We start from the raw sequence: 25,063 nt of genomic DNA, 5'->3' as shown, positions 1-25,063 counted from the left end.
TGATCTACGATCCCGTGTCCTTTTTTGGGCATAGCCTTATTGTATTTCTGCGAAAATTATGCGCGGCACAGCTGCGCGTTTTTCCCCGAAACCGAGAAGCATTAATCCGTTTATGGCCACGGATTAAGTTGCAAAATTTTCACGAAGGTCGCCGCGATCCGGGACGCGAATTCGCGGAACTACCCCGACCCTTGCAGGTAAAAACGCCCGCCACCCACAGGTAAGCGGGCGATTTCGGGCCTAGGATATGGGTATAAAAGATCCAGTCACCGGCAGAAAGAGCATCAGTTACCAACGCATCCTCAGAGTATGAGGATCCAGCAGTGAACCAAAAAGTAAATAAGCTCGGAAAAGCAATTATACGACAAACCTTGTTCGGTTTTGCAAATTTCCTAGCAGCACTGGGTAAAGTTTGTCCTATAATCTTGAAAAGACGACCAGCTAACTGTGATCAAACAAAGGCCTCGATATTGGGACGCATCTTGTGCAGTTATGTTTACATCTCACATCACTGGGCAAAGTGTGTCTCAAGATCCTGGTCACATCATCGCTACTTCAACCATATAAATACAATACAAAAGTAAGTGATAATTGGCACTCCAGTTTTAAAATTGAATGGCGAATGTCGGTATGGTCTCTTTTTAATACGGTTCCGACCAAGCTAAGTGACTAGACCGAACACTCGTGCTATAATTTTAAAGTTTTCAACTTGCCTAGTGAAATTATTAGTGAAAAGAAGACATCCAAGACAGTTGCAATTAGTTTCTTTGGTCGTCCAGCCTTAGGTGATTTCTCTGATCATAAAGCTAGACAACCATTGAAGTTCGTTGTGGCATTTGCAACATTACAATTCAATAAAACAAGTTGAGTGATCCCTACATTTTCCGGGCCATTCGCTAAAAGGAACGATCGTTGTGATATGCGTTGATCCGTTACATATCACAGTGATTTTCCTTTATAGCGCATGTCTGAGCCCAATACTCATCGAGGGAAATAAGATTCGAAATTATCAGTTCTGTGCCAAATCACAGCCTTTAAAGTAGAGGGAATAGTTGCTGTGCTGTAAGTTACTAACTATACCTATATCACAGTGGCTGTTCTTTTTGTACCTAAAGTGCCAAACATCAAAGCTCTAGTTTTATTTTTCCTGACAAATACCAAGTCTGTTTTTAACCACAGGGAACTTCTGCTGCTGATATATTATCGAAAACTTTTATATCACAGTGGCTGTTCTTTTTGGTTGCACGGCCAAGTCCAGCGATTTGTCATCCAGGAAACGCATTTGTGTCACCTCAATTTGAAAATTGAAAATTGTTCAAAAAGAAGGGAACCGTTGCTGATGATGTAGTTTGAAATTCTCACCATTTATATCACAGTGGCTGTTCTTTTTTATTTGGCAATCGATCTACGTTCAGTGGTTTTTCAGGACACGAAATTGAAAATATTCTCTTAAAGCTTACTCCTGAATGTGCCAAATTCCTTGTGGTTCGAACTTGTGGGAAAGACGGATGAGAAGGTGGTATCTTAGCTTGTGAATCAATTCATCATTTGTCTGAACTTTTATCAATAAATAATGGTTACCTCAAAATGAAGTCATTGATATTTTCTTCAAGAATGTTTTGGGGTGGTGGTGGTGCAACTAAAAAACGTTTCAATGCAATTGAATATTTCTCAACTTGTACATGATGAGCTGAGTTTAAAGTTAGCATTTTTATTTTATTTTCCGATTGGAGGAACTTTTTACTGCTACATTTCAACATTTTTAATTTGAAATTTCATAAATTATAATAGTATTATTGTTATTTAAAAATGTAATTTCTATTTTACAAGCATCCGTTTAACTTACAAAAACTTCTTAGTTTAGAAACTTTTTATTTAATGAGCAACTTATCCACAAGAGAGGTGTGATGAAATTAAGCTTTGCTTTGTAATTTGTAATGATTGTAAAGTTGTCATTAAACTCATTTTAATACCTCTATGTTTTTTTTTCAGTTAGAAGAGTAAACTTTATCGTAGTTTTGCATCTGTGCTTTCAAGTAATTGATACTTGTTTAAAGAAACATCAATAGTTTCCTGATGCACTTAAAATAGATTTGTGGATGTGCCTTAAATCAAAAGCCAGGAGCGGTTCGGGGAAAGAACCCTTGTGAAACTTTCTCTACCATCCCATTCCAGGTGAAAGGGAACCTGACTCGCATTTGGAATTTCACGCGTGTGTGGAATGGCCAAAAGTTGGCCTGGCCAAAACCAACTCCTCGCTCGAGGCGTGGCCAGTTTGCTGCTGGCCAAATGCAAAACAAAACAAGCAAACTGTGAAATCCCATTTTGCATTGACAGGGCCATGGCGGCCCTATGCCATAATGTTCGTAATGGCTGCCAATGGCCAGCAGCCATTGCCATTGTTGCATTGTGGCCAAGGACGGGCTGTCTCTGCCACTGATTCTGTTTCTGACTTTGGCTAACTGCGTGTGGGTTTTCAAATCCTCCTTCCCGACCGGAAGTGGGGATGCGCAGAAGGAAGAGGAAACCGAGTGGCGGAAATGCGATTAAAATGTTCCAGCATGAAAACATACAATACAGCCAATGCTAACTTCCGCTCTAGGGGAAAACAAAGAATTATGTGCTTAAAATTAAGGCCCTTAACCAAGATTGAACATTCTAAGGGAATAATGACCATTTCTTCAAACACTGCCATTTTAGATATTTATTTCATTTGAAAGCCAATCAATCTTAAAAAGACAGAATACATTTTTGCTAATAGCAAATTAATATTTTTGACTGAGGCAACAATTATCACATTACTCGCAAACCTAATGACCTTTTAAAATTTTATTTAAATTATGTTCACAGTAAGGAATTTCCTTCGTGTATTTTAATAAGCGCATTTGCGAAGGGTTCTGTGAATATAAGAAAATATAAAATTTATTTTTAAGGACTAAAGGAAACTTTATTTTTAAAATAAAAGACTGATTACTGTAACATTATGAAGATATTATACGGGAAGTTCCGTTAATCCGGATAGGATATACGATTAAAATCGATTGCCGTGGCCATCAAAAAATAATATATTCACAGAATTTTTTTAGGGACTACTCTATCTTCGCGTTCAGGCGATAGAGGTAATTTTCCACGCGAATCTTTTGGCGCAGCACCTTGCGCGATTCCCGCTCAATGGTGGCCGTAGTGCCGTCGTGGTTGTGGAAAAATCCACAGTAGCGGGCGGGCACGAACTGCTTGATCTTTTGCTGCCTGCTGTACCGCTCCGTGACCTGCAGGTTGCACTTCTTGATCGCAGCCGTCTCAACGTGCATGCACACCCGGCACATGTCCGCATCGCTGCTGAAGTTGTGGAAGTAGTCGCCCACCGGCTTCTCGCCGCACACCGAACACTTGACTTTGTTTTGGGGACTGCAGAACACCGCCACCGCTGGCCAGATGATCCGCTTGCAGCCAAAAGCCGTCTCCACATCCCATTCCGGATATTTGAGATGGTGCGTGTAGGTGGAGGGCCTAGAAATCAATTTCAAAATATCACTATCCACGTTAGAATAAAATCTCTAAAATTTTGACATAGGCTTTTGGCGATTTATCATAAGTGTTATGTCTTAAATCAATTTAATATCATTCCTGACTTTAGATTTTATTATTACCCAGGTGTCACCCATTTTTGCTCACGGACAATCTGCTTGTTGAACGTGAAGAAGTACTGAGTTCCTGGAAAGTCTGTGGCGTAGGATCCAATGGGCGGATACCCCAGTTCTCGGTAAGGCGGTAGGCGTGGCATCTTGTTGGCCAAGGCTGAAAATCCAGCTTTCGATGGATACTGTAAGTGATGTAATAATTTAATTGTTTAGCAGAACAAATATAAAAACATCCCAAGGAATTGTGCAAATATCTAAGCAAGAGACAAGATATGATTCTATTGCAAGGTATTTTATTTATTTCCATGGATACCGATTGTGATAAGTGTTATTAAAAACAAACTGGGAACGGCTAAGATGCATGGCGATCTAATATAAATTGTTCGGAAACAACGAAATGTGAAATAAGACATTAGTCAAGGAGACGTTTCAGACTATAGAAAGAATATGTTTTATCAGTATCAACAGCCAAGTCTAAAAACACTTGTCCGTCTGTCTTTAGTCATCTGTCCGGAAATGGCCTGTAAATATATATACCCGTCTTTTGAATAATACTAATTTAACCAGAATCAAATCGATAATCCCACCTTTTGTATTAAAATAAAAATATACTTTGGGGCTTACCTTAAATCCCATTGGTCTATCAACGTCATAGGCATTGGGAGCAACTGGAGGAATCTTCGTGGTGTAGCTGGCTCGACAGAACTCTCCGCTCGAGTCCCTGTGGATTTTCCTTAGGAAACCGACCGTCGGCCACACAGGCGGATTGACCACATACTCGAAACCTGCAAGAAGGACGTACAGTGGGATTAGTGATTACTTAAATCTGGGATATGTCCACCTAGATCATTGCATCGTTCCACTAAGAGTCGCGTTTCGGAGCGCTGGCGACGCAGTTTTTCGCGTTCCTGGGCATTTAGCCTTTGGGCACGCATCTTGGATGAAAGTCGGAGGAAGACTGGCAGTTGTGCCGAAATTGGCGGACTGTCGAACCGTGACAGCCACCGCAGCACACGCATCGCAGCACGCACGGAGTGCTTTAATGGAATATTGTATATCCCCCCATCGATGATGATATAAAATCAATATGTCTAAACCGTCGACGGTTCGCCGCGGAAATCAGTATACGATGTTTGATTTCATTTGGCACACGTCTAGACTACTTTCCTCGGCTTCATATTTTTTCAATGTTTCTATTTTTCTATTCCAATTTTCTGTTGTTTTCGGCCCACTGACTGACTCCCTGAACTTTGACCCAGTTGGGCCAATTTTGTTCTGTTTTAATAGCTTCGAGGGGAAAAGGAAATGGGGCATAAAGTGGTTTGTCATTGGTGTCGATAACAAAGGCGGGTGAAAATTGTTTTGTGGTGCGTTGTGGCTTTCGGAAAACATTAAGGAAACGAACCCTTTCGAATTCCTGATTGAAAGGTAGATCACCAAAGATTGAGTCTTGGATTTGAAAGCACTTAAATGATAGCCACTATGTTTGAATTGAAATTGATATTGCCACAGGCACTTAATGTGAAATAGTTAAAGTTGAGAAATACAATATTGACTCACCCTCCATCGAGGAAAACGTTTAAAATAACTAAGTCTAATAGATTAAGCTACCAATAGATAAAGATTAAAATTTGGTCACAAACGGGCAAAACCTTACAGCAAACTCAATTTGGTAGACTGAAATGTCGTCAACAACTGATCGGAATACGAAATCAAGTGCTTTGTTTGACGTTTTAGTGCTCGCCATAGTTTCAAAATATTTTCGAAGTTCCTGACTGAGATAAATTGCAGACGGGACAAGTTCAAAAAGACTCATATCCACGGGATATGCACACGCAAGGTCTGGAAGTCAGACGATTGCTATTCAACAATTTTCCGAGCGGTTTCGCCGGCGGCTTCCTGGGAGAATCAGAATGACTGCATGCCATTAATGCCAGTTAACCCCGACGTTGTCATCAGCGTCAGCTGCAGCCACCACGGCTTGGCATAGCGTTTTTTGGCCAGGACCTTTCCCGGTCCTCTCCTGATTTCCCACTTTCCCACTTCCCAACCTGCCGGATGCCGGCACACACGCACATGAATGCTAATGTAGCAGCGGCAGCACGCACAAATGCACAACCGCACTGCAACCACAGGAGAATTTCAGGCAGACATCCACCAGGAAGGAGACGAGACAGTGGGTATATAAGTATAAAAGTATTTTAGATGTACCCACTATTAAAGGGAAGTTAGAAACCTATTAGGTCAATACTGTATTACGTTCTCTAAGTTATTCGCTTTTCAGAAAACGGTTTACGATTAGAAATCGATTTTTAGGTGGTCCTGGCTATTTTTGAAAATAAATTAGTTAGGCTAATCTTTCAGGTCATTAGTCCTAAATATTAGGTAACTTTGACAATTATTAAGTTCATTTTTTGGTTGAGGGTATAGGTATGTATTTATACCTTTATTCGATTTTCAAACCGCCAGTTAAACCAAAAATAAAGCACTACTTATATATTTTTATTAAAATGTTAAATATAATGTTTAATACATAATCAATGTTTTATATAATTACAATAACTGCCATTTTAAGATCTCAAGTTTTAGTCGTAATTTTTCATTTCCTCTCACTGTGCCGCATTCACGTCGAGAGCCGCTTAATTCGTGCAAATAAAATGATTGTGCAACATATGTTTGGGAAGTGGGTCTATTATAGCACAACGTGGTGGCTGGCAGGTGGTGCACTGAGTGCAGGGCGCATCTCAAGTGCCCCTGCACTTCCGGCCGGAGTCCTGAAGCACGGCCACATTGTTGCCACAAACTTGCAACGCAATTACACTGAAATAGCGAATTATTTAAGTGTTTTGGCTGCTCTCGCAATTCGTAGGCGATGTGCGAATTGTTAATGAAAGCGGCAGTAGTTGAACATCGACTGCTCCGATGGGTGGGTTAATTATGTGAACAATTAGACTGTTGTGCCCTCGGTACTTGGAACAGGCAAACGGACTTGAATTCATTCAACGTATGCCATCCCAGAATACTGGGCCACCAGTTGGTGCTCTCGGCAAACAAGCAATTCCACTGCAGCTGAAGGCGCGGTCCTTCCATTTTGGCTAGCCAAGTGCCATGTCCTACACAGGCAATTACACCAACAATGGCTCTGCTGTAGCAGCCATCGAGTGAAATGCAAATAAAAATGCAGCTCCAGTTTGCGGCTTCTGCATTTTGAATGGCACGCAGGGGCTGCGAAGAAGTCCCAAAAACGTGCCATTCACATGCAAAGCTCAGAAACTTCTGAGACCGACCGATTGCAGAGAGAAAAATAAGATACAAATTCGTAATCAAGTTAATAAATCAACTGTATTATACAATCCAGCGGTTTCTTAGCTAGAAATTCCAAATAAAAGGCTTTAAAATCTCAGAGATAAAGGTATATTTTAATCCCAAAATAAACTGTATTCTTTAAAAAAGTAATTATATTGAAGCAACAGCTTTTAAATGTCGATAACCCCTTATTTTATAATAATATTTAAATAATTTGTAACTTATTTATTATTATAAGTACTATTCACCTCTTTTTTCCCAATGTACCTTTTGTAAGGCGACCGGAAGTGACAGCATCCTGGTGCTCCTGCGCCAGCTCCTGTCTTCTGCCTAAAACAAAAATTTGACTCACAATAAAAACAGAACATGGCAGGAGTAACAATGGTAGGGCCAAAAACAAAAACAGTTTAAGTCTATTGCGGAGCGGAAGTGCCGCTTATTACGCAGGATGTGGTTAACCGGAAATGGAACGAAACAAGCCAAGTGCGACAAGCCTTTCGGCTTTTTGTTTATGGCTCGAATGCGTGACTTTCCCTGCCTCTGAAGTGCATTCAAAACTAATTACGCTCGAGCCTCTGACTTGTTTGGTATACATTTCTTTGAGCCACTCAAATTGCTGCTCAGCCAGCTATCCTTTGTTGGCCATCGCAATCAGCAAAATGTCAGGCCAATAACCAACAGCCAGCTCACAAACAGCCAACAAGCAGCGGCGCCGATTGCCAGGATGACGGCAAAATCAAATTACAAGATGCTCTGACATTTTCCAACCAGAACCACTCCACCCCCCACCACTAACAACACGCCCCCAATCCGCAGTCAGCCCCCTCATTATCCGCCACGCTGACCTAAATTCAATGCGTTTGCAATTTGTGCGGCAATGCGGCGGGGTTAATCATGCTAATAAACACCCACGTTGCACTTGCAGTTGACGCTGCTGCCGTTGCTCCTGTTTCCATTTCACAACGACTAAGGACGCGATGGTTGGAGGACCCAATTTTAAAATACCCAGTACTTCGAATGGTGTACTTAATTAGTTATACACAGTCCTAACACTTATGGCAAGAAGAAAACATTTTATAAATATATAAAACATAAATTAAAATAAACTTTATATTTATGCAATGAATATTAAATTTGTAAACCAAATGTTTAAAGAGCAAAAGGTGAACTACATTGTTTTGTGCAAATGGATTAAATTCTGACAAAAACAGGATTAAATGTCATTTATTAATAAAGGCCTTCGTCTATCAGCGGCACTATTGTATAACTAGTCATTAACTATTATTTTTTGAAAACAATGAAATATTCAAATGTAGGATCAGAAACGCTTTATAATATGACACTGCATCACCAAATACATATTGTTGTGCAAAATAATAAAATGTTAAAAGGCAACGCACATAAAGGCGCTCTATAAAATATGTCTAATCTTGATGATGCAATTAAACATGGTTTTATAAGTTTCTGAAAATATTTTGATATTAAAATGTTGGATCATAAATAATCATAAATTCCGAAAAAGAATTATGTACTGACAGAGAAGAGTGAAAAGACCTTTAAATTATGTTTATTCTTGATTTAGCCACATGTCCGCCAGTCATAAGTTTGATATAAGATAACTATTTAATATAATTTTTAAAATATTTTAGTGTAGGATCAGAGAGTTAATATTTGCATTAATATAATATACCCCCTGCTTTTCCCAAATGCTGGGTACAAGTAGCATTGCATACTTACGGGCAGCGGAGTAAGGATGTAAGGATGTTGGTCCCCGGGCTGAAGCTGAAGCTGGTGTCGATACAGGACCAATGTACGTCCGTTGCTTTTTGCGGTCGCCGCGTTCCATTTGCCATTGAAGTGGGGCGATTGTGATGCGGGGGCAATGCGGTCGAAAGGGGACTGAAAAGGCTGGAAATCATACAAAATTGCAATGATTATGCACGCGCCTAGTTGGCAGTCAATTGTGGTCAGGTCCTCATTTGGATGTGGCCCAAAGTGGCCCATTATTGGTGCTGGATGGAGCGGTGGTGGCTGCCAGCTTATGGTAATACAAACCAACTGAAGCAGATGTTGCCAGCCTGGCCAGAACATTAACAAAATTTCCCTTAGAATTTAATTAAATTTAAATTCTACCTAAATTCGTTTGTATTATAATACTGCATTGATCAGTTGCAAGACAACATGCAATCATACTACAACGTTATAGCAATTGCCGACAATTAAGTTTGAGTTAAACGGGAACAGAAATTTGGTCTAAATGTTATCCTATTGAAATATTGTTATACATTTGGTAGACAGTAAATATTATTTTTGCTGGCAATAGCTATCAATTAATTGCAAATGTGTATGCAATATACAAATATATATATTCACTGTTTTCCATATTGTGCTTAATACCATTTTCCTAGCCTAAAATATGTATGATCCGTCCAATATATCATGCATGATGTGCTGAGCCCACGCAAATCCCTGGCACATTATCTAATGATTTACTGGAATTGTCGGGCTTGGCCTCAGTGAAACGAGAGTGAAACTTTCTTGACACTGCAAAATGCATGTGCCATGGGGTCAAAGGGTGGAGGTCACGGGGGGCAGGTGCACAAGTCTACACACATGCTGTCAGCACAAAGAAACAGTGGGGGGGAATGGGAAATGCTAGGCAGCCGTCTCATCATTTCAGCTGTCACATTAAAAATGCATAAATGTTGCTTAAATGCAATCCAAGAAATGCAACTGGCCGTAATACGTGCAAAAATAGGGGAATGGTAAGGCTCCACCAACCAATCAAAGTGCTTCCTGCCAGCGGGAATGTGGAATTCGAAGGTGGAATCTACTGCGGGGAGCTGGAGCATACAATTTGTAACCTGCCTGCCATTTTGTGGGGGAGAATGGAGAACACACTTGGAACAAAAACACAATGGAAAAATGTCACTTCAGCAATTGTCGATAAAGGGAAATGTATAAAATTAAGCAGAATTGGCTAAAAGTAAAATTTATAAAAACAATTTGCTTAAATATTGTTATGTCACTTTTCTCAATAATTTGTTAAGCTAAATAGCAATATGTCAGCTTTCATTTATTACCAAGCTGTTTTGGCTTTCCATTAAAAAACGGGCTAAAAAATCAAAAAACAACGTCTTATTATATTTTCCCAACTCCCAGAAGATTTAATATTTAAAAACAAAATAATAATTTATTTATTATGAAGAAGCTATGTCAAGCAATTGAAGGAGCTGCATTGTTTTATTCAATCTACTCAACTTCATGTTTTTAGGCCCGTTGTATTTGGTTTCTCTGTAAGATTTTCTTATAAACCCAGATTTAGAATTAATTATTTGTTTAACAAAATATATACACCTAAACCCAGACTTAAACCTTTAGATTTAGATCACGATTTTTCTCCGGTGCAGATGCCTTGGGGCCTTTGGCCTTGTCTTTGCCTTTGCCTTTACCTTTGCCTTGTCTCATGTTGCCTACGTTGCAGGTGCGATTTTTGGGATTGGAAAGGGAGTGGATGTGGATGGGGATGTGGATGTGGACGTGGAAGTGGAAATGGGAATATGTGTTCCTGAGTGCGGATGTGAGTCTGTGGGGTCTGGGCCTGTTTCTCTGCTGATTGTCGTACTGTTGATCTGTGTTTTCACTTAGATATTGGCCCGGGGGCTGGGCGATAACGGTACGTGTGCGCTACCATCGATACAGGAAGTTTGTTTGTGGCCAACTTGCTGAGTGGGCAGGAGCCATGGGCGGTGGGGAGGATTGGGCCAGGCTTGGAAGGGGGCTGGGTCCTGGGCTGAGCTGAGCTGACATGATGGGAATGGAAACGACCAGCGTATGCCATGCGAATTGCCTGTGGAAAGTTCTGCTGAAGGCTGGCCCAAAAGTGCACAACAGACAGACTGGCAGGGAGGCAAGCAGGCTTTCGTTATCCAGTAAGCAATCGTTTCAAATTGAATTTTCTATTTACCCAGTCGTCGATATGTTTCCAATTGCCCATCGCCTCTCAGTCCCTTCCTTCGATTGCTTCGTGAAGTTCTCCAGACAAAAGTTAAGCCAAATGAGTTGCGCTCAAATATGGATGTTCCGCCCCTAAGGCAGATTTCAGTTTTTCAGGATTTAGTGCAATGGTCGCATGATTACCGGCTGTTTCGAAACATTAGTTTCATATTCTATTAAAGATTGGCTGAGATTTGGTCATTTTCAAAATTGTCCACAACTTATTTATTAGTAGCTTCCAAAAAATATAGCGTCTGTAAGTTGATTTTTAAAATCATTTTTACTCTTTGTGTAACGATTCAATTTGCGTATTTAATAAGGATTTGAAATGATTTTACTAAAACCTTTAATAACGACTTAAATAGTTTTAACATTATACTTACCGTTATAATCGAAAGGTATACTGTAAGTGAAAATAACTAAAATGTATAAATTGATTTATTTGAAATATTTATTTCTGATAACTTTTAATTTGGATAAAATACTGATAAATGTTAATTTTTTTTATTTTCTTTTTTTTTAAATAAATGGTTAATCCATAAATCTAATAGACAAACATATTTTTATCTTTCAGCCCTTATATTTTTGTAATAATTCCAAGTAATTTCAACCAAAAGGCACACGGTGGAGCCTACCAAGCAAATAATGTATAGTTTTATTAGCTTCTCGATGTCCATTAGAGTCAGGCTCTGAAAAGGCTGATATTCGTCGGTCAGATTAACAACTAGGCCCAATTCAGTCGCCTCCCGAATGCTTTGCCTCAACCAATGCGTCAAAAAGCCAAATTGCAGCGCATCAGAGCGAAAGCGGTAGAAGTTGAAGTCGAAGGGCGAATTCTTCTGGATGGGAAATCGCAGTATTTGCGGCGTGGTGCACATCTTTGAAGCCCGTCGGAATAATGGGCGGTACATTCGCCATTGCTTCAACACAATCAAATTCCAGTACTCCGAGGTGGTGCAGTAGGCGTAGCTGGTATTCAAACTGCCCAGGTGCTCCATCAGCGTCGTTTTGTTGACCACCAGGAGGCGAGGCCTCAGCGCCGAAGGCAGAAGTCCGGCGGTGAAATACATTTCCACTTCCGTTTCCGTTAACATTAAACGTAAAGGCGTAGCCAGAAAATCTTTAGCGGTTTCGATCTGCGACCCAAGCATCTAGAATACATAAATTGTTTAATCGGATTTTAGTTCTTGAAGCAATTATTTTACAAGAAATTTCTTTGAATAGAGCCAAAGTAAATATCATGTATGTACACATATTTAACACAAATTACGTTCTTATCGGATCGGATAAATGGTTCTCAATTTACAAGTCATCGAAAACTTAGTAATAACTAACATGAAAATGGGTCAAAATTTTGATCAACGTTAAATTGGAAATTTTGAGTGCAGATTTTTAGAGAATCAAATCACAAGTCTTTAAAGGTATGCCACTTTGGAATCGGCCTATGTTTGGTAAAGTTATGGACTCTTGGAGTCCAATTTTGAGTCACTCTATTACAAGACATCGGAAAACTTGATATAACTAACATGAAAATGGGAACGTTAAATTGAAAATTTTGAATGCAGATTTTTAGAGAATCAAATCACAAGTCTTTAGAGGTATGCCACTTTGGAATCGGCCTATGTTTGGTAAAGTTATGGACTCTTGGAGTCCAATTTTGAGTCACTCTATTACAAGACATCGAAAACTTAGTAATAAGTAACATGAAAATGGGTCAAAATGTTGATCAACGTTAAATTGAAAATTTTGAATGCAGATTTTTAGAGAATCAAATCACAAGTCTTTAGAGGTATGCCACTTTGGAATCGGCCTATGTTTGGTAAAGTTATGGACTCTTGGAGTCCAATTTTGAGTCACTCTATTACAAAACATCGGAAAACTTGAAACAACTAACATGAAAATGGGTCAAAATTTTGATCAACGTTAAATTGGAAATTTTGAGTGCAGATTTTTAGAGAATCAAATCACAAGTCTTTAAAGGTATGCCACTTTGGAATCGGCCTAATTTTGGTAAAGTTATGGACTCTTGGAGTCCAATTTTGAGTCACTCTATTACAAGACATCGGAAAACTTGAAAAAACTAACATGAAAATGGGTCAAAATTTTGATCAACGTTAAATTGAAAATTTTGAATGCAGATTTTTAGAGAATCAAATCACAAGTCTTTAGAGGTATGCCACTTTGGAATCGGCCTATGTTTGGTAAAGTTATGGACTCTTGGAGTCCAATTTTGAGTCACTCTATTACAAGACATCGGAAAACTTGAAAAAACTAACATGAAAATGGGTCAAAATTTTGATCAACGTTAAATTGAAAATTTTGAATGCAGATTTTTAGAGAATCAAATCACAAGACTTTAGAGGTATGCCACTTTGGAATCGGCCTATGTGTGGTAAAGTTATGGACTCTTGGAGTCCAATTTTGAGTCACTCTATTACAAAACATCGGAAAACTTGAAATAACTAACATGAAAATGGTCAAAATTTTGATCAACGTTAAATTGAAAATTTTTAATGCAGAATAAAATCACAAGTCTTTAACGGTAGAGTTATGGACTCTAGAAGTCCAATTGTGGGTCACCATTTTACAAGACATCGGAAACATAACAATAACTATCATGAAAATGGGTCTAAAATTTGATCAACGTCAAAATAAACAAGAGAGAACGCTATAGTCGAGTGCCCCGACTATCAGATACCCGTTACTCAGGTAAAGGGAGTGCGAGGGAGATGGAGATAGAAACTTTGATCACGCATAACTTTTTAACGAATGGTCCGATTTGAAAAATTTCTTCTACATTTCGATAGGTATTGATAAACACAATAAAACTGCATTTTTACTTTTCCGAAATATTTAAATTTTTAAAATAGTATATAAGCGATTGTGGGCGTGAAAGGGGGCGTGGCACCTTTTTGAAACAAACTTGCGCTGCGTAGGAACTCCTAGAATCTGCATGCAAAATGCCAATCTTCTAGCTTTTATAGTTTCCGAGATCTCAGCGTTCATACGGACAGACAGACAGACAGACGGACAGACAGACGGACAGACGGACAGACGGACATGGCTATATCGACTCGGCTAGTGACCCTGATCAAGAATATATATACTTTATAGGGTCGGAAACGCTTCCTTCTAGCTGTTACATACTTTTGCACGAATACAATATACCCTTTTACTCTACGAGTAACGGGTATAAAAATTTGAATGCATATTTTTTGAGAATTAATCCAAAAGTCTGAGGAGGTATGTCACTTTGAAATCGCCTTAAATTTTATAAAATTATGGACTCTAGAAATCCAATTCCGGGTCACCTTTTTACAAGACATTACAGAGTTAAAGCAAGTGCACCTTTAATTTTTTTCCAGTATCAGTAAATCAGAGAGGAATCGCTTACCTGCGAGGTAAAGACCGATGACAGATTTGCCGTGCGCTTTGACCACAATATAAAGCATCCGAAGAGTATGGCAACATGGATGTACTTGTAGGACTGCGCCAGTCGCAGGAATTCTCTGCTCGGCAGCGATTGTTGGAAGATGGTCACCAGCGCGAGGTGAATGCCCCGTCGGCCCTGCCCACCCAACAGCCTCCAGGATACGGTCATCGCTAGGAGGAGTACCAGGAAAAACGGACCATTCACACAGGCAGTCATCAGCATGAATCTGGCCGCAGGCGATACGCGCTGCCACGGCACTAACACACAGGTTTTGGTAATGCCCACCGTGAAACTGCCGCTCGTCAACGAGGAGCCCGGCTGCATTGGCGAATACGGATGAACGCCCATCTCGATTTCGCCGCGGGCAGCGGCCAGCATCAGGTGCTCCGGGTAGTTAAACCAGTCCACATCGGCGACCGGCTCCAGGCGGAGACGCCCCTTTCTCTGGTGCACGTAGGTGGCCAGCAGATGACCCAGGGACCCTGATAGACGACCGTTTTTGAGCTGGGAAATAAATTAAATAAATTTTATTAAGGGGAATTACATTTGTGTTCTGACTGGAATTGAACGAATGCTTTTAAATACTGACTTCGTATTTATTTAAGTTCACTATTTTAATTTTCTTATTAAGTTTTGCAAATTGCTACGAACCATTTGAAATACTCCCTAAAACTCCACGAAAAAGTCATTTAGAAGTGCCATAGAAAACTTGTTAAACCGAACTCGAAACAAAAATCAAATCTCGGTGTCACAAAAACCACTTTAATTTTAAATAAATCAACTTTTTTTTTAAGTACAACCCAATTTAATCCGGATACACATCAAATACCTTACAGATTCTGTGAATCCGACGTTAAATTTCAGTTGAATTTGAAATCAACCGTTCCAAAAACTGTCGAAGATTTATGTGACACCCGTAATTATTTCTATAATTATGAAGCCGATTCCCAATACTAAACTGATGACAATTATAACAATTTTATGTTAGCCCTCAATGCTTTCAAACTTTCTTTTGTATTTCGTGTGATTCACACAGATTTAATACCTGAAACACACTTAGGGCATCCTGAAAGACAGGCACTCGAAACTCATAGCCCCTTAGATCCATCAATATGTTCACGTACTGATATCCCGTCTGCGTTAGATTTCGAAGAGTGAGTTCAGGAAACGGTGTGTAGGAATGCAGTTCGTTGTACCAAGAGGGTTTATAAGATTTAGTATCAACAATATGCTGAAAGGTGATGAATACATTGGTGAACCTGTGCCGCCAGCACCAGGCGAAAAATATGTTCAACTGCACTTTGGTTGGCTTTATGCTTTCCAATCGACTGTATATAAAGAGCATTGGAACGTAGTGCAAGCCTGCCAATCCATCGGTTAGGGCATCAAAAATGGGCTCCTCTGCGGGGATAACACTAGTAATGCTAACGCAGATCATAGTTTTGTAGCCCAGTAAATTGCGCAAATTGACATTGCGTCTTAGTCCCCAAACAACAATTGGTACTTTAAACTCCTCCGTTAACGTTTGTTCAACGGAATTGGCCACAATATTCCGAAATCGTTGAAGCTCACGATTTACTCCATATGTAACCAGAGTTTCGATGGGATATCCAGCGATCATTTGATTGATCAAACTATGAATGTACTCCGATTCATAATTCCCTCCATCGACTGGATGCACAGGCATGCCCCAGACACTGCGAAAGAGCAAAAACCCGCAAACGAAATACAATCCACCGAACATTTTATAAGACTGAACTTGATCGAAACATTGGGTCGCCTAAAAAGTTGGCACGTTTATAGTTTTTTTTTATCCAACTCGAGATCTAAAAGTTAAAGCTTTCAGTAGCACGAAAGCAGCAAGTCATCAAATGTAAAAGGGGTTAAGTCCTTTAGTTTGAAGCCACAATTAGAAGCCGAATGAGTTAGCAGAATATGTCGAGGGTTGTCAACCCCTTGCTTAAAGTATTCAAATTAATTTGTCTCCTTCTTTAAGCCAAATAAAAGTACAGCAAGTAAGGAAAAGTATATTTCCACCTTACTGGGAAATAAAGTATATGAACAGTTTAAAGTTCGACTGGCCACAATTATTTTAATATTCCCAAAACAATTGCTGCTATAATAAAATCAAAATAAAATACTCGAATTTATTTAGTCAAGCGTTGAACAATTATCCCGTCCAAATATAATTTCCTCTGTTGTCACCTTGCAATCCTGGCTGCCATCTCCTCGGCATTCGTCACTCACCTTCTGCTAACTGAACCTCAGGATGATTGATGCTCAAGTTGATTGATGTCTCTTTGCGGCGGTATGAACCTTACTTCAAGGAAAGTCTGCTGAAAGTTTCGTCGGAGACACTGGGCTCATGGCCCCAAAAAAAATATTATTAATATCAGATGGCAGTGTCGCTCAATTTAAAATATTACTAGCAAACACATTCCATGAACTTGAGTAATTTTTTACAAACAACTTTTGGAATTACTTAATCGCAAAGTTCTGGCAGAGAAATGTTTGCCAAAAAGAAAAAAGGGAACGCAAAGGTAGGCGGCACATAAATTGTGTTTATTATGAAGGCGGGAGCATACTTTTGTGCGCAATTTAAAGTGCAAATAAGAGGAGCAAACGGGGAATCCCCCCACTCGCTGTCAACCCCCCGTTTCATCCCACGCATTTCATTAAAGCGCAATGAAGACATTTTCCTGGGGCGTGTGTGTGTGTGCGAGTGTCGGGGGAAAGCTGTTAAAAAATATTTGAAACACTTGAATGTTTCCCAACTGACACTAGGCCGTGGGGTTGGCATCTTCGCGGCCCTTGGAGCTGCCCCATAAAGAACAATAAATATTATTTATGTGGCTTGTGATAAGGATACACACACATTCCTTTTGGGCTGCAGTCCGCGTTTATTTGACTGTCGTATGAATTTCTTCATATCTAATCGTTGGCATTCCTCGCATGTACACTGGGGAAAAATATCACTGACATAGGTAAACAACTTCTTTTGAAATAAAAACCTTTCAAAGAATTACAATCTCTGTCTTTGGAAATCAAATAGTAAAATCACTTCCTAGTCATAGAAGATATGGTGTAGAAAAGAAAAGGTAACTTTTTATATAGTTTCTAAAAGTCAAAAAATAGTTGAATTTCAATTATAATTGTTCTCTGTTACTTACTGGTTTATTTACTTTTTTTTGTGAATAAATTAGAATAAATTGATTTGTAAAATGTTATACACAATTTTTTTTTGTTTTGAATATCATTAAGTTACCTATCTTTATTTAAATATTTAAAAATACGCTGCTAGCTTTGTAAATTTTTTTTCTGTGTGAAAACTTTTCACGGGAGTACATCGAGTGCCCGCTAGGTGGCTTCATGTATAGTTGGCCTAATGAACGCACATACATACAGAGTGGGCTTAAATGAGCCTTTGAGCCCACCATTTTGAACACCTGCGTCACATAAAATAAAGTCTCATCTATATAACATGTGTGTGTTTGTGCTCGTGTGTTTGCCTGATAAATACGGGCGCAAAACCAGCAGAGAGTCTGGCGTGTTTATTTTAATAATGTTAACCTAATTAAGTGATTAATATGCAAAATGTGCGCAGAGATTAAAACGACGAACGCACTGTGTTTAATTATCGAATTAATTTTTTTCATTTTGCCACCTGGCTGGGTTAAATCGCTTGCCGACAGTTTAAGGCCAAAGTGCATACACACAATCTCGTTGACAACATGGGATAGGCCTATTTTTTGTTTGCCTTCATATTTGAGCTTTAGATATATCGCGCCATTAATCAAAAAAATTGTCTAGGCTCACTGACAGGAAATATTTAACATTTGACATTGACAATCACTTGTTTACATTAGAAAACTGGAAGATGAGATAATTATATTATTTTCATATCATTGCACAAAATATGTGTTTCTATTTTTGTTATTGCCATCTAGCAATAAATGACTCTAAAATTATTTACAACTTTTTATTAAGTGAATATAAATGCAAAACACAATTTATTGCACACTTTTAATGGACACCTCTCTTAAAGTAAGCCACAAAAACCCATTTTCTGAGATTGGGTAATTTATTTTCTAAGTAAAGATATAAAATATGTATGTACAAAAGCCTGATTTATATCAATGACCTCGTCCACATATTAATATAATTATAAGTTAAAATCAACAGGGCATTTTGCAAATGTTCTCTTTACCACTAACGATTTTGTGTTCCAATCATTTGAATTATATGCGGGTTGTTTAGTTGTTATTTGCAGAGTTAATATATGTGTAACGCCAACAAATGTCCTCTATAAAATGAGCTGTCCCAAGCGTTTGAAAGACGCTTTTTGTTTAATATACTCAAATATTGATCTGGGGTTATCCGTTCTGCCATTAAAATGTTGTGAATTTATTGAGCTATAATCGACACCTCTTCAAAATGCAGGTCAATCATTTCGAGTTGCTTCAAAGTGGCATTATTAAGAAAAGTGTAAAATTTGCATCTCGGCAAGTGAACATCTGCTGCTTTTGCAATTAACAGTCCATTTCACTCATCCACTCGAGAATCCGATTTACCAAACTGGGCCCTATTTGCCTGACAATTATTTACGAAAGCGTTTTTGCCGAAAAGTAGGAAAGGCAGAAGTTTTTTGCATAAGCCTTTCCCTGGGTCTTACGACACTAAAAGCTACTCAACGTTTGTCTCCTTTTTTCAGCTTTCAAGGAGCTAATTGATGAAAGCTTCAAATGGTCGTATAACGACAGTAAAAAAGAGAAAAAAGGGGAAAATCACACGGAACAATTTCTTCCGTCTCTCGCAAAGTGCAGAATTAAAGGTGCTGCTAAACGACAAGCATTTATTACGGCAAAGGCGAAAGTGCTTGGTCTGGGATGGCTTTGGAAATTAGAATTAATATTTTTTCGCTGAGTTTACACAATTTCAAGTTGGCTGGCGCGAAAAATGCATGCTCTGGTCAACATTCCACGAGCAATGTTGTTGCCAGGGCTGCGTGTTTAGCACCCCATTCATACTCTTTCTTAAGAGTTTTTAAGATTTTTAGAAAGTTTATAACCTTTCCAGTAACACGAAACCAACATTTAAAAAATCTTAAAAGAATTGACAAGGGTAAAAATAGAAATAAATACTTCTTAAGGTTCAAGGTAGCAGTTAAAAATCTACATCAGTTTTAAAAATCTGCAAATAAGTTTATAATTTTAAAGGTGCTAATAAATAATACGATAATTATAGTAATTTCAGGACTTTAATGTTTAAAATTATAAGTGGATAATAATGATAATGAAATAACTGTGTTATCTAAATAATTAAGAAAATTAATGGTATTTATTTTATGATAATGATTTTAAGCTTTGAAAACTTTTATGAATATAGAAATTGGAAATTATTCTAAGTAAATAAAAACATGTATGATTTGAGAGCGCTTTCCTAGATTTTAAACTATAATAAACCCTAAATGTATTTGTCTATTGAGTTATTACATGTTCCTTAAAATGTATGTAATGATAAAAGGGTATTCCCAACTTCGTTCTGCGAAATCCCTTCTTGTTGTGTGTGTGTTTGTGTGCAGGTGAGAAGCAAAGGAGCACATCTTGTGCTGAGCCAGCGTGCTGCAGTGGTGCATTCGTGGCAGCTCCAGATGCAGCTGCTGCAGCACTGATAATAAATTCATGATGAAGTGTAATTTATACACTTCATATGCGGCCAGCTCCTTTCTACCCTTCTCCGTCTATTTCTTTTTTTAGCTGAGCTTGACAGAGGTCTGACTCTGACCCAAAAGACGAAAAAGTTTTCTCAAGGCTTGCCAGCCATGCATTAAACCTTGAAATGTTTGCGGCCCAGGATTCGCTAAAAACTAATTACAAATGCCGCCCAGCCCCGAAGGAAAAGTGGAAAGCGGCGGGCAGCTGGATGAAATTTCATTTCAAATTAATCTAATTTTTTGAGGCTATATTTTTTTTCTTCGCTTTGGGATCTGAGAATTTCATCTAATGAGAAATGCTGATTTTGCACTCTGCATGACGTTGCATACAAATGAGGGACCATGGTGGTCGAGAAGTGGTCTTGGCATATGATTTCCCTGGAACTGGCTTGCATAATTGCATAATTAGTGGTTAGGTGTTATGTAAATCGACCCGAAGCGTTGATTGGCTACGCACAAGAAACTGACCTCCTAATTGCTCAATGGAAGCTAATTGGAGAGGTAGAACTAGATGGATCTAGGTATCGATTAATTAATGAGTTTTCGATGAACTTCGAATGGTCGTGCCTGCTGAACCTTGAATTATGATTTGTTTGTGGGTTAAGTACGGTATATAAATGGTAGAACATAAATCTCAAGCTCTATCCTGATTTATCTACATTGGGGATAACTCTCAATATAGGCGGCGTTAAATACCCATTTAAATAGTTTAATATGCTTAAACACATCGAAACTATTCCCACGTCACTCAGACTTCAAGTGAACTCAACTGGACTGCTGGACTATTTGCTCGTATGTCTATCTGTTTACCTTTATCATTATATGTATTTGGTATTAGCCCGGCTGTTGGTCACTTAGTTTACAGCTATCCATTCCAGCTCTTTTGAGCAACTCTTTAGCACATCAGATGTGGCGTTTGTGTTTGCCCAGTAGAGAGTAAATATTGTGGACATATATTTATGTATATGCATCGGGCTAGATATGGTCCCGCTTAAATGTGCATGGGAGTATTTGAATGCACCTTAATCGGTGCAGTTGAAATGCTTAAGACTTAAAAGCAGGTTATTTGCACAGAGTCGTGCTTAAATTGGGGCCAATTGATTTTGCCAGCCTTAAAACCAAAAATCATAAGACAAATATGCGTTTGTTCCATGACATGAAAAAGAGAAAAGTAGGGAGAAATATAAGTTCAAAAAGGGATAAAATATTGTCCACCTAAACATTGTCCTGAGGGCAGCTCTAAATAGAATAAGTCTACTTTATTGTTTTAAAATTATTTAAGATTTTATTTCTAAAGATTTTAGGAGAGTTTTGTTGCATAGAAATACGTTTTTCGGTTGGAGTTTGGTTCTCTGAAGAAATATGTAAAATTTATTGTAGCTTAACTCACTCTAAAATGAAATTACGACAATGTAACCCATGTTATGACAGCAATTTTTCTACAGTGTTGCCCAGCTAAGTTGTGCCTTTAAGTAGGGCCTTCGAGCACAGCGAGCAACGCAGTTGTGATCGCACCTTCAAGAAGAACACTCGTGTTGGCAGCAGAGATTATTTTCGTGCCCTTTTAGAACTGGTTTCAATTTGAAAATGCTGCTGGTGTCGCTCACACTGATGGCTTTTGGCCTGGTCCAAACGCTGCCCATCGAGGAGGCTGAAACGCCGGCCACTAGTGAGCTGCCCGATTCAGGGCGAGTGGTCTTCGATCAGCGACAGACGGGCAGATTCAACATCCACGTAAGCATCAAGGATGTGGCCATCATCGAGGTGGGCCAGAATGGACTGGCTGAGGTGAGTGCGGGAAACCCGAAAACCAGTTAAACAATATGCAGCTAACGAGTTGCCAGCGTGCTAAAAATAACTTTGGATCTCTCAATTAGGAGACGTACAACGATGAGGAGGATTACTACTATGATGACAGTGCGTTGACCGTCAAACCGATCAAGTTAACCACAGAGGCGAGCACCAGCACCACAGCGAGCACCACATCGGTGGCAGCACCGCCGGAGAGCCCAGTTACCACACTTGCCCCTGTGGCAACTTCTGTGGCAACCACATCCACCGTCGGCGAGGTCAAGCTAAATTCCAGCTTCAGTTCTAATCTTCTAGCTGACATCGCGGCCAGCATATCTAAGCCCAGATCCAGGCTAAACAATCTGATGATCGTGGAGACACCGATTGGGGGCACAGCCAAGCCACTGCATCATCCTCATCCCCATCCACTCCATGCCAGATCCAAGGATATACCCATAATGGCTGCAGCGGCTGCTGCTGCTGCAATTACACCGCCCACTTTGCCCGAGAGCATTGAGTACACACCGCCCAAAGGTCACAACTCGCCCATTTTCAAGGTGAAGGTTCAACGATCTTCGATGCCGGCAACAAAGAAACCAGCACGCTGCCGAAATCATCAAGTGCGAGATGCCCAGGGCAAGTGCTCCGACTCGATCTAGTAAGCTAAAATAAATAAAATCACCACTAAGCCGCTTATCAATCATTTAACTCATTTTCTATACTTTTTCTATTCTCTTCGATAGCAGAAAGCTGTACAGCATGCTGATGGGGATGAATTTCCCTTTTTTGGCAGCAGCAAATGCCGCAGAAAGTGCTTGATGACTTAACAATATAAATAACGATATACTCTAATTGGATCTTAGCCATAAGCGTGAAATACATTGACTGAAAACAAATTCATTGACAAGAGTTTACTTATTTTAATTAATTACAGCTCCAAAACAAGGAAATATTTGTTTGTCTTGCTTAAAACGTTATGCAAGCAAAGAAATATTTATACAAAATTATTCCCAAATATTTAATGTTACTTTTCTAACATATAAATTGTCAAAAATTAAATTTTTACAACTTGGTGTACAGAGCAAATGAATAGCATATGCAGTGAGTTGTTATAAAGTTTAAGAGGTAATTCTGCTCAAAATTAAATGTACAATTGTCAACATTATTTGAAAACTTTATTTCACAGCAGAATTTATTGAGGTACCCAGGGATTTTCTTTATTTCACCTTTCTTTTCATTTGACAATGATATTTCGCAAAATACTGCCGCTCTGAAGTATATTTTAAAAACTTTTACGGGAAAGCATTTAAATTTAAATTTGCACTTAATTGAAAGCAATTTCCGTTTGACTTTAAAACCTTTTCAATGTTGGCTGTCAGTACGAATTTTAATTTATAAAACTTTTTACACACATCCCTTATTAATACGGTGTTTTTTTTTGTAAATTGCGAATGTCAGTTGATGAATTGCGTTTAATTGGTTAATGGAGAAATGAATTGCATTCGAATGGCATATGTGCTGGCACTTGATTTTCTTTGGCAACGCTGAGTCCCAGGCGTAAGCCAATTTTTCAACTTATATAACCAGGTTTTTATTGCTGTTTTTGCACGTGCCACACACATGTGCACAGGTTTGGCTTTATCAATTTGAGTTTGTAATATCCGCATGCGCTTAAAATGCAATTGCAGCTGAAACAGCATTGTTTTCCCCGTTTGTGTGAGTTTGAGTGTAAGTGTGTGGTTGTGTGACTGTGCTTGTGTGTGTGTGCGGGGGCATCTGTGTGCGAAGGCTGCTTAATTGCAACTGTTGCGTGTGCGGCAAATCTTTGGGGCCGCACTGTGCACATGCCGTGCTCTAATTAAATTAATTGCTTAATTTTAAGTTAATTTGCCACATGTGGCAAGTTGTCCACGTCGTCCAGACAAAAGCCCGCCCACCTGTCCTGGATCGTTGAGTCCTGCCGGTGGATGCTCTCGGACAGCTCTCGAATTGACCATAAACTGGTCAGCTATAGTCCCACAACAACTGCATTATCCCGGTGTGCTTGTGCGTGGCTTTAATCGAGTTTTAACCCAATGCATAGCAACGCCCAAACATGGAATTCCAGTTAGCCAAAAGCCCATAAATTTGTATAGGCTTTTATGTTTCTTGCCTGAGAGCTATCCCATATTTGCTAGATTCACTTTGACGTTTATTATTAGACATAATGGTTTGTTAAATTGTCATTTTAGTGACAGCCCTTTCGATGTCACAGCCTTTCGATTATGAAATGGTATATATCCATAATAATACCAATTGCTGGAGCCATAAACTATCATAATTTTCAGAGTGTGAGTGTATTATGGAATTTTTTTTTAAAGAAATGTTGTTTTGATTTTGTTTAGTAAGTGTTTTGTTAAGTGAAGTAAGTGTGTTCAAATATTTAAATTTTTCTTTGATTCCGTAAGGAACTCTGTTATTATTGTGATGTTTTAATAGAAGTGTTGCTTAAGTCTTGAACAATGCTAACTCTCTTTAGTATTAATACGTATTTTCAGAAGTTATCTCTCTTTAGTTATAGTACTTATTTTCAGATTTAACGACTTGAATACTCTTACCACTATTCAAAATTAATTTTACACTAATCCATATTCCAATTTTCTGCCCAATTAACTACCTTTAAATACTAAAGGATTACTCGAATTGATTTAAGCTGCCCATAGACATCTCCTAAATGTAAACCTTTGTTATCCAATCTTACATTTAATGCATTTTCCGCCCACGACTACAACTTATGCAATTGACAAAAGCCCGTCCGTGGCAAGTTTGTGCCGGAATCTTTTTGGCAAAGTTGCCCACACTAATTACCTACATTAGGCCACCTGCACAGACTCGGCACACTCAATTAGCAACTGTAAACTGGAATTTCTATGCAGGCCAAGTGAGTTCTGGCCAGCAGCCGGTTAGCTCAAGTCCGCAACTTTGTCGTTTTCGTTGTTCGCTGCATTATTTATGCCACCCCTTGACCTTTTGCCTTGATGCTGCTGCTGTTCGAGGAGCGTAAATTTCGCCGCTCCTTAAATATTTTGTCAAATTAAAGCAGAGCCAAAGTAAGCTGGCACAGGACATCCCACCCACACCCCCACAAAAAACGCACCCAACGCGACAACTTTAGCAACCGGAAGTGTAGCAGACGCCCAACAA

General features: G+C 39.1%; 3 protein-coding genes across 5 annotated transcripts; 1 reads left to right on the top strand and 2 right to left on the bottom strand.

The window, feature by feature from the left end:
• Positions 1-2,925: 2,925 nt before the first annotated feature.
• LOC108050754 lies at positions 2,926-5,323 on the bottom strand. 2 transcript variants are annotated; one of them, XM_017132590.1, is made up of 4 exons: positions 5,202-5,323; positions 4,266-4,426; positions 3,651-3,823; positions 2,926-3,510 (listed from the first exon to the last, which is right to left on the bottom strand). In XM_017132590.1, the coding sequence occupies exons 1-4, from the start codon at positions 5,206-5,208 to the stop codon at positions 3,090-3,092; spliced, it is 762 nt and encodes a 253-aa protein (XP_016988079.1). In that variant the 5' UTR covers positions 5,209-5,323; the 3' UTR covers positions 2,926-3,089. The 2 variants fall into 2 exon arrangements, with proteins under 2 accessions (XP_016988079.1, XP_016988078.1); XM_017132589.1 differs by lacking the exon at positions 5,202-5,323 and adding an exon at positions 4,483-4,586.
• A 4,993-nt stretch (positions 5,324-10,316) lies between these two features.
• On the bottom strand, positions 10,317-16,063 carry LOC108050734. The gene is made up of 4 exons (XM_044457018.1): positions 15,422-16,063; positions 14,338-14,880; positions 11,579-12,094; positions 10,317-10,610 (listed from the first exon to the last, which is right to left on the bottom strand). The coding sequence occupies exons 1-4, from the start codon at positions 16,061-16,063 to the stop codon at positions 10,317-10,319; spliced, it is 1,995 nt and encodes a 664-aa protein (XP_044312953.1).
• Positions 16,064-21,603: 5,540 nt separating this feature from the next.
• Positions 21,604-22,761, top strand: LOC108050758. Of its 2 annotated transcripts, none has more exons than XM_017132594.1 (3): positions 21,604-21,877; positions 21,967-22,538; positions 22,624-22,761. In XM_017132594.1, exons 1-3 carry the CDS (start codon positions 21,677-21,679, stop codon positions 22,697-22,699), a joined length of 849 nt encoding a protein of 282 aa, XP_016988083.1. In that variant the 5' UTR covers positions 21,604-21,676; the 3' UTR covers positions 22,700-22,761. The 2 variants fall into 2 exon arrangements, with proteins under 2 accessions (XP_016988083.1, XP_016988084.1); XM_017132595.1 differs by having other exon boundaries at positions 22,627-22,679.
• Positions 22,762-25,063: the final 2,302 nt, after the last annotated feature.

The sequence above is a fragment of the Drosophila rhopaloa genome, unplaced genomic scaffold, assembly GCF_018152115.1.
Source record: "Drosophila rhopaloa isolate 14029-0021.01 unplaced genomic scaffold, ASM1815211v1 contig_115, whole genome shotgun sequence".
Classification (NCBI taxonomy): domain Eukaryota; kingdom Metazoa; phylum Arthropoda; class Insecta; order Diptera; family Drosophilidae; genus Drosophila; species Drosophila rhopaloa.
Note: the sequence above shows the minus strand (reverse complement) of the source record. Positions and strands in the feature narration are given on the sequence as shown.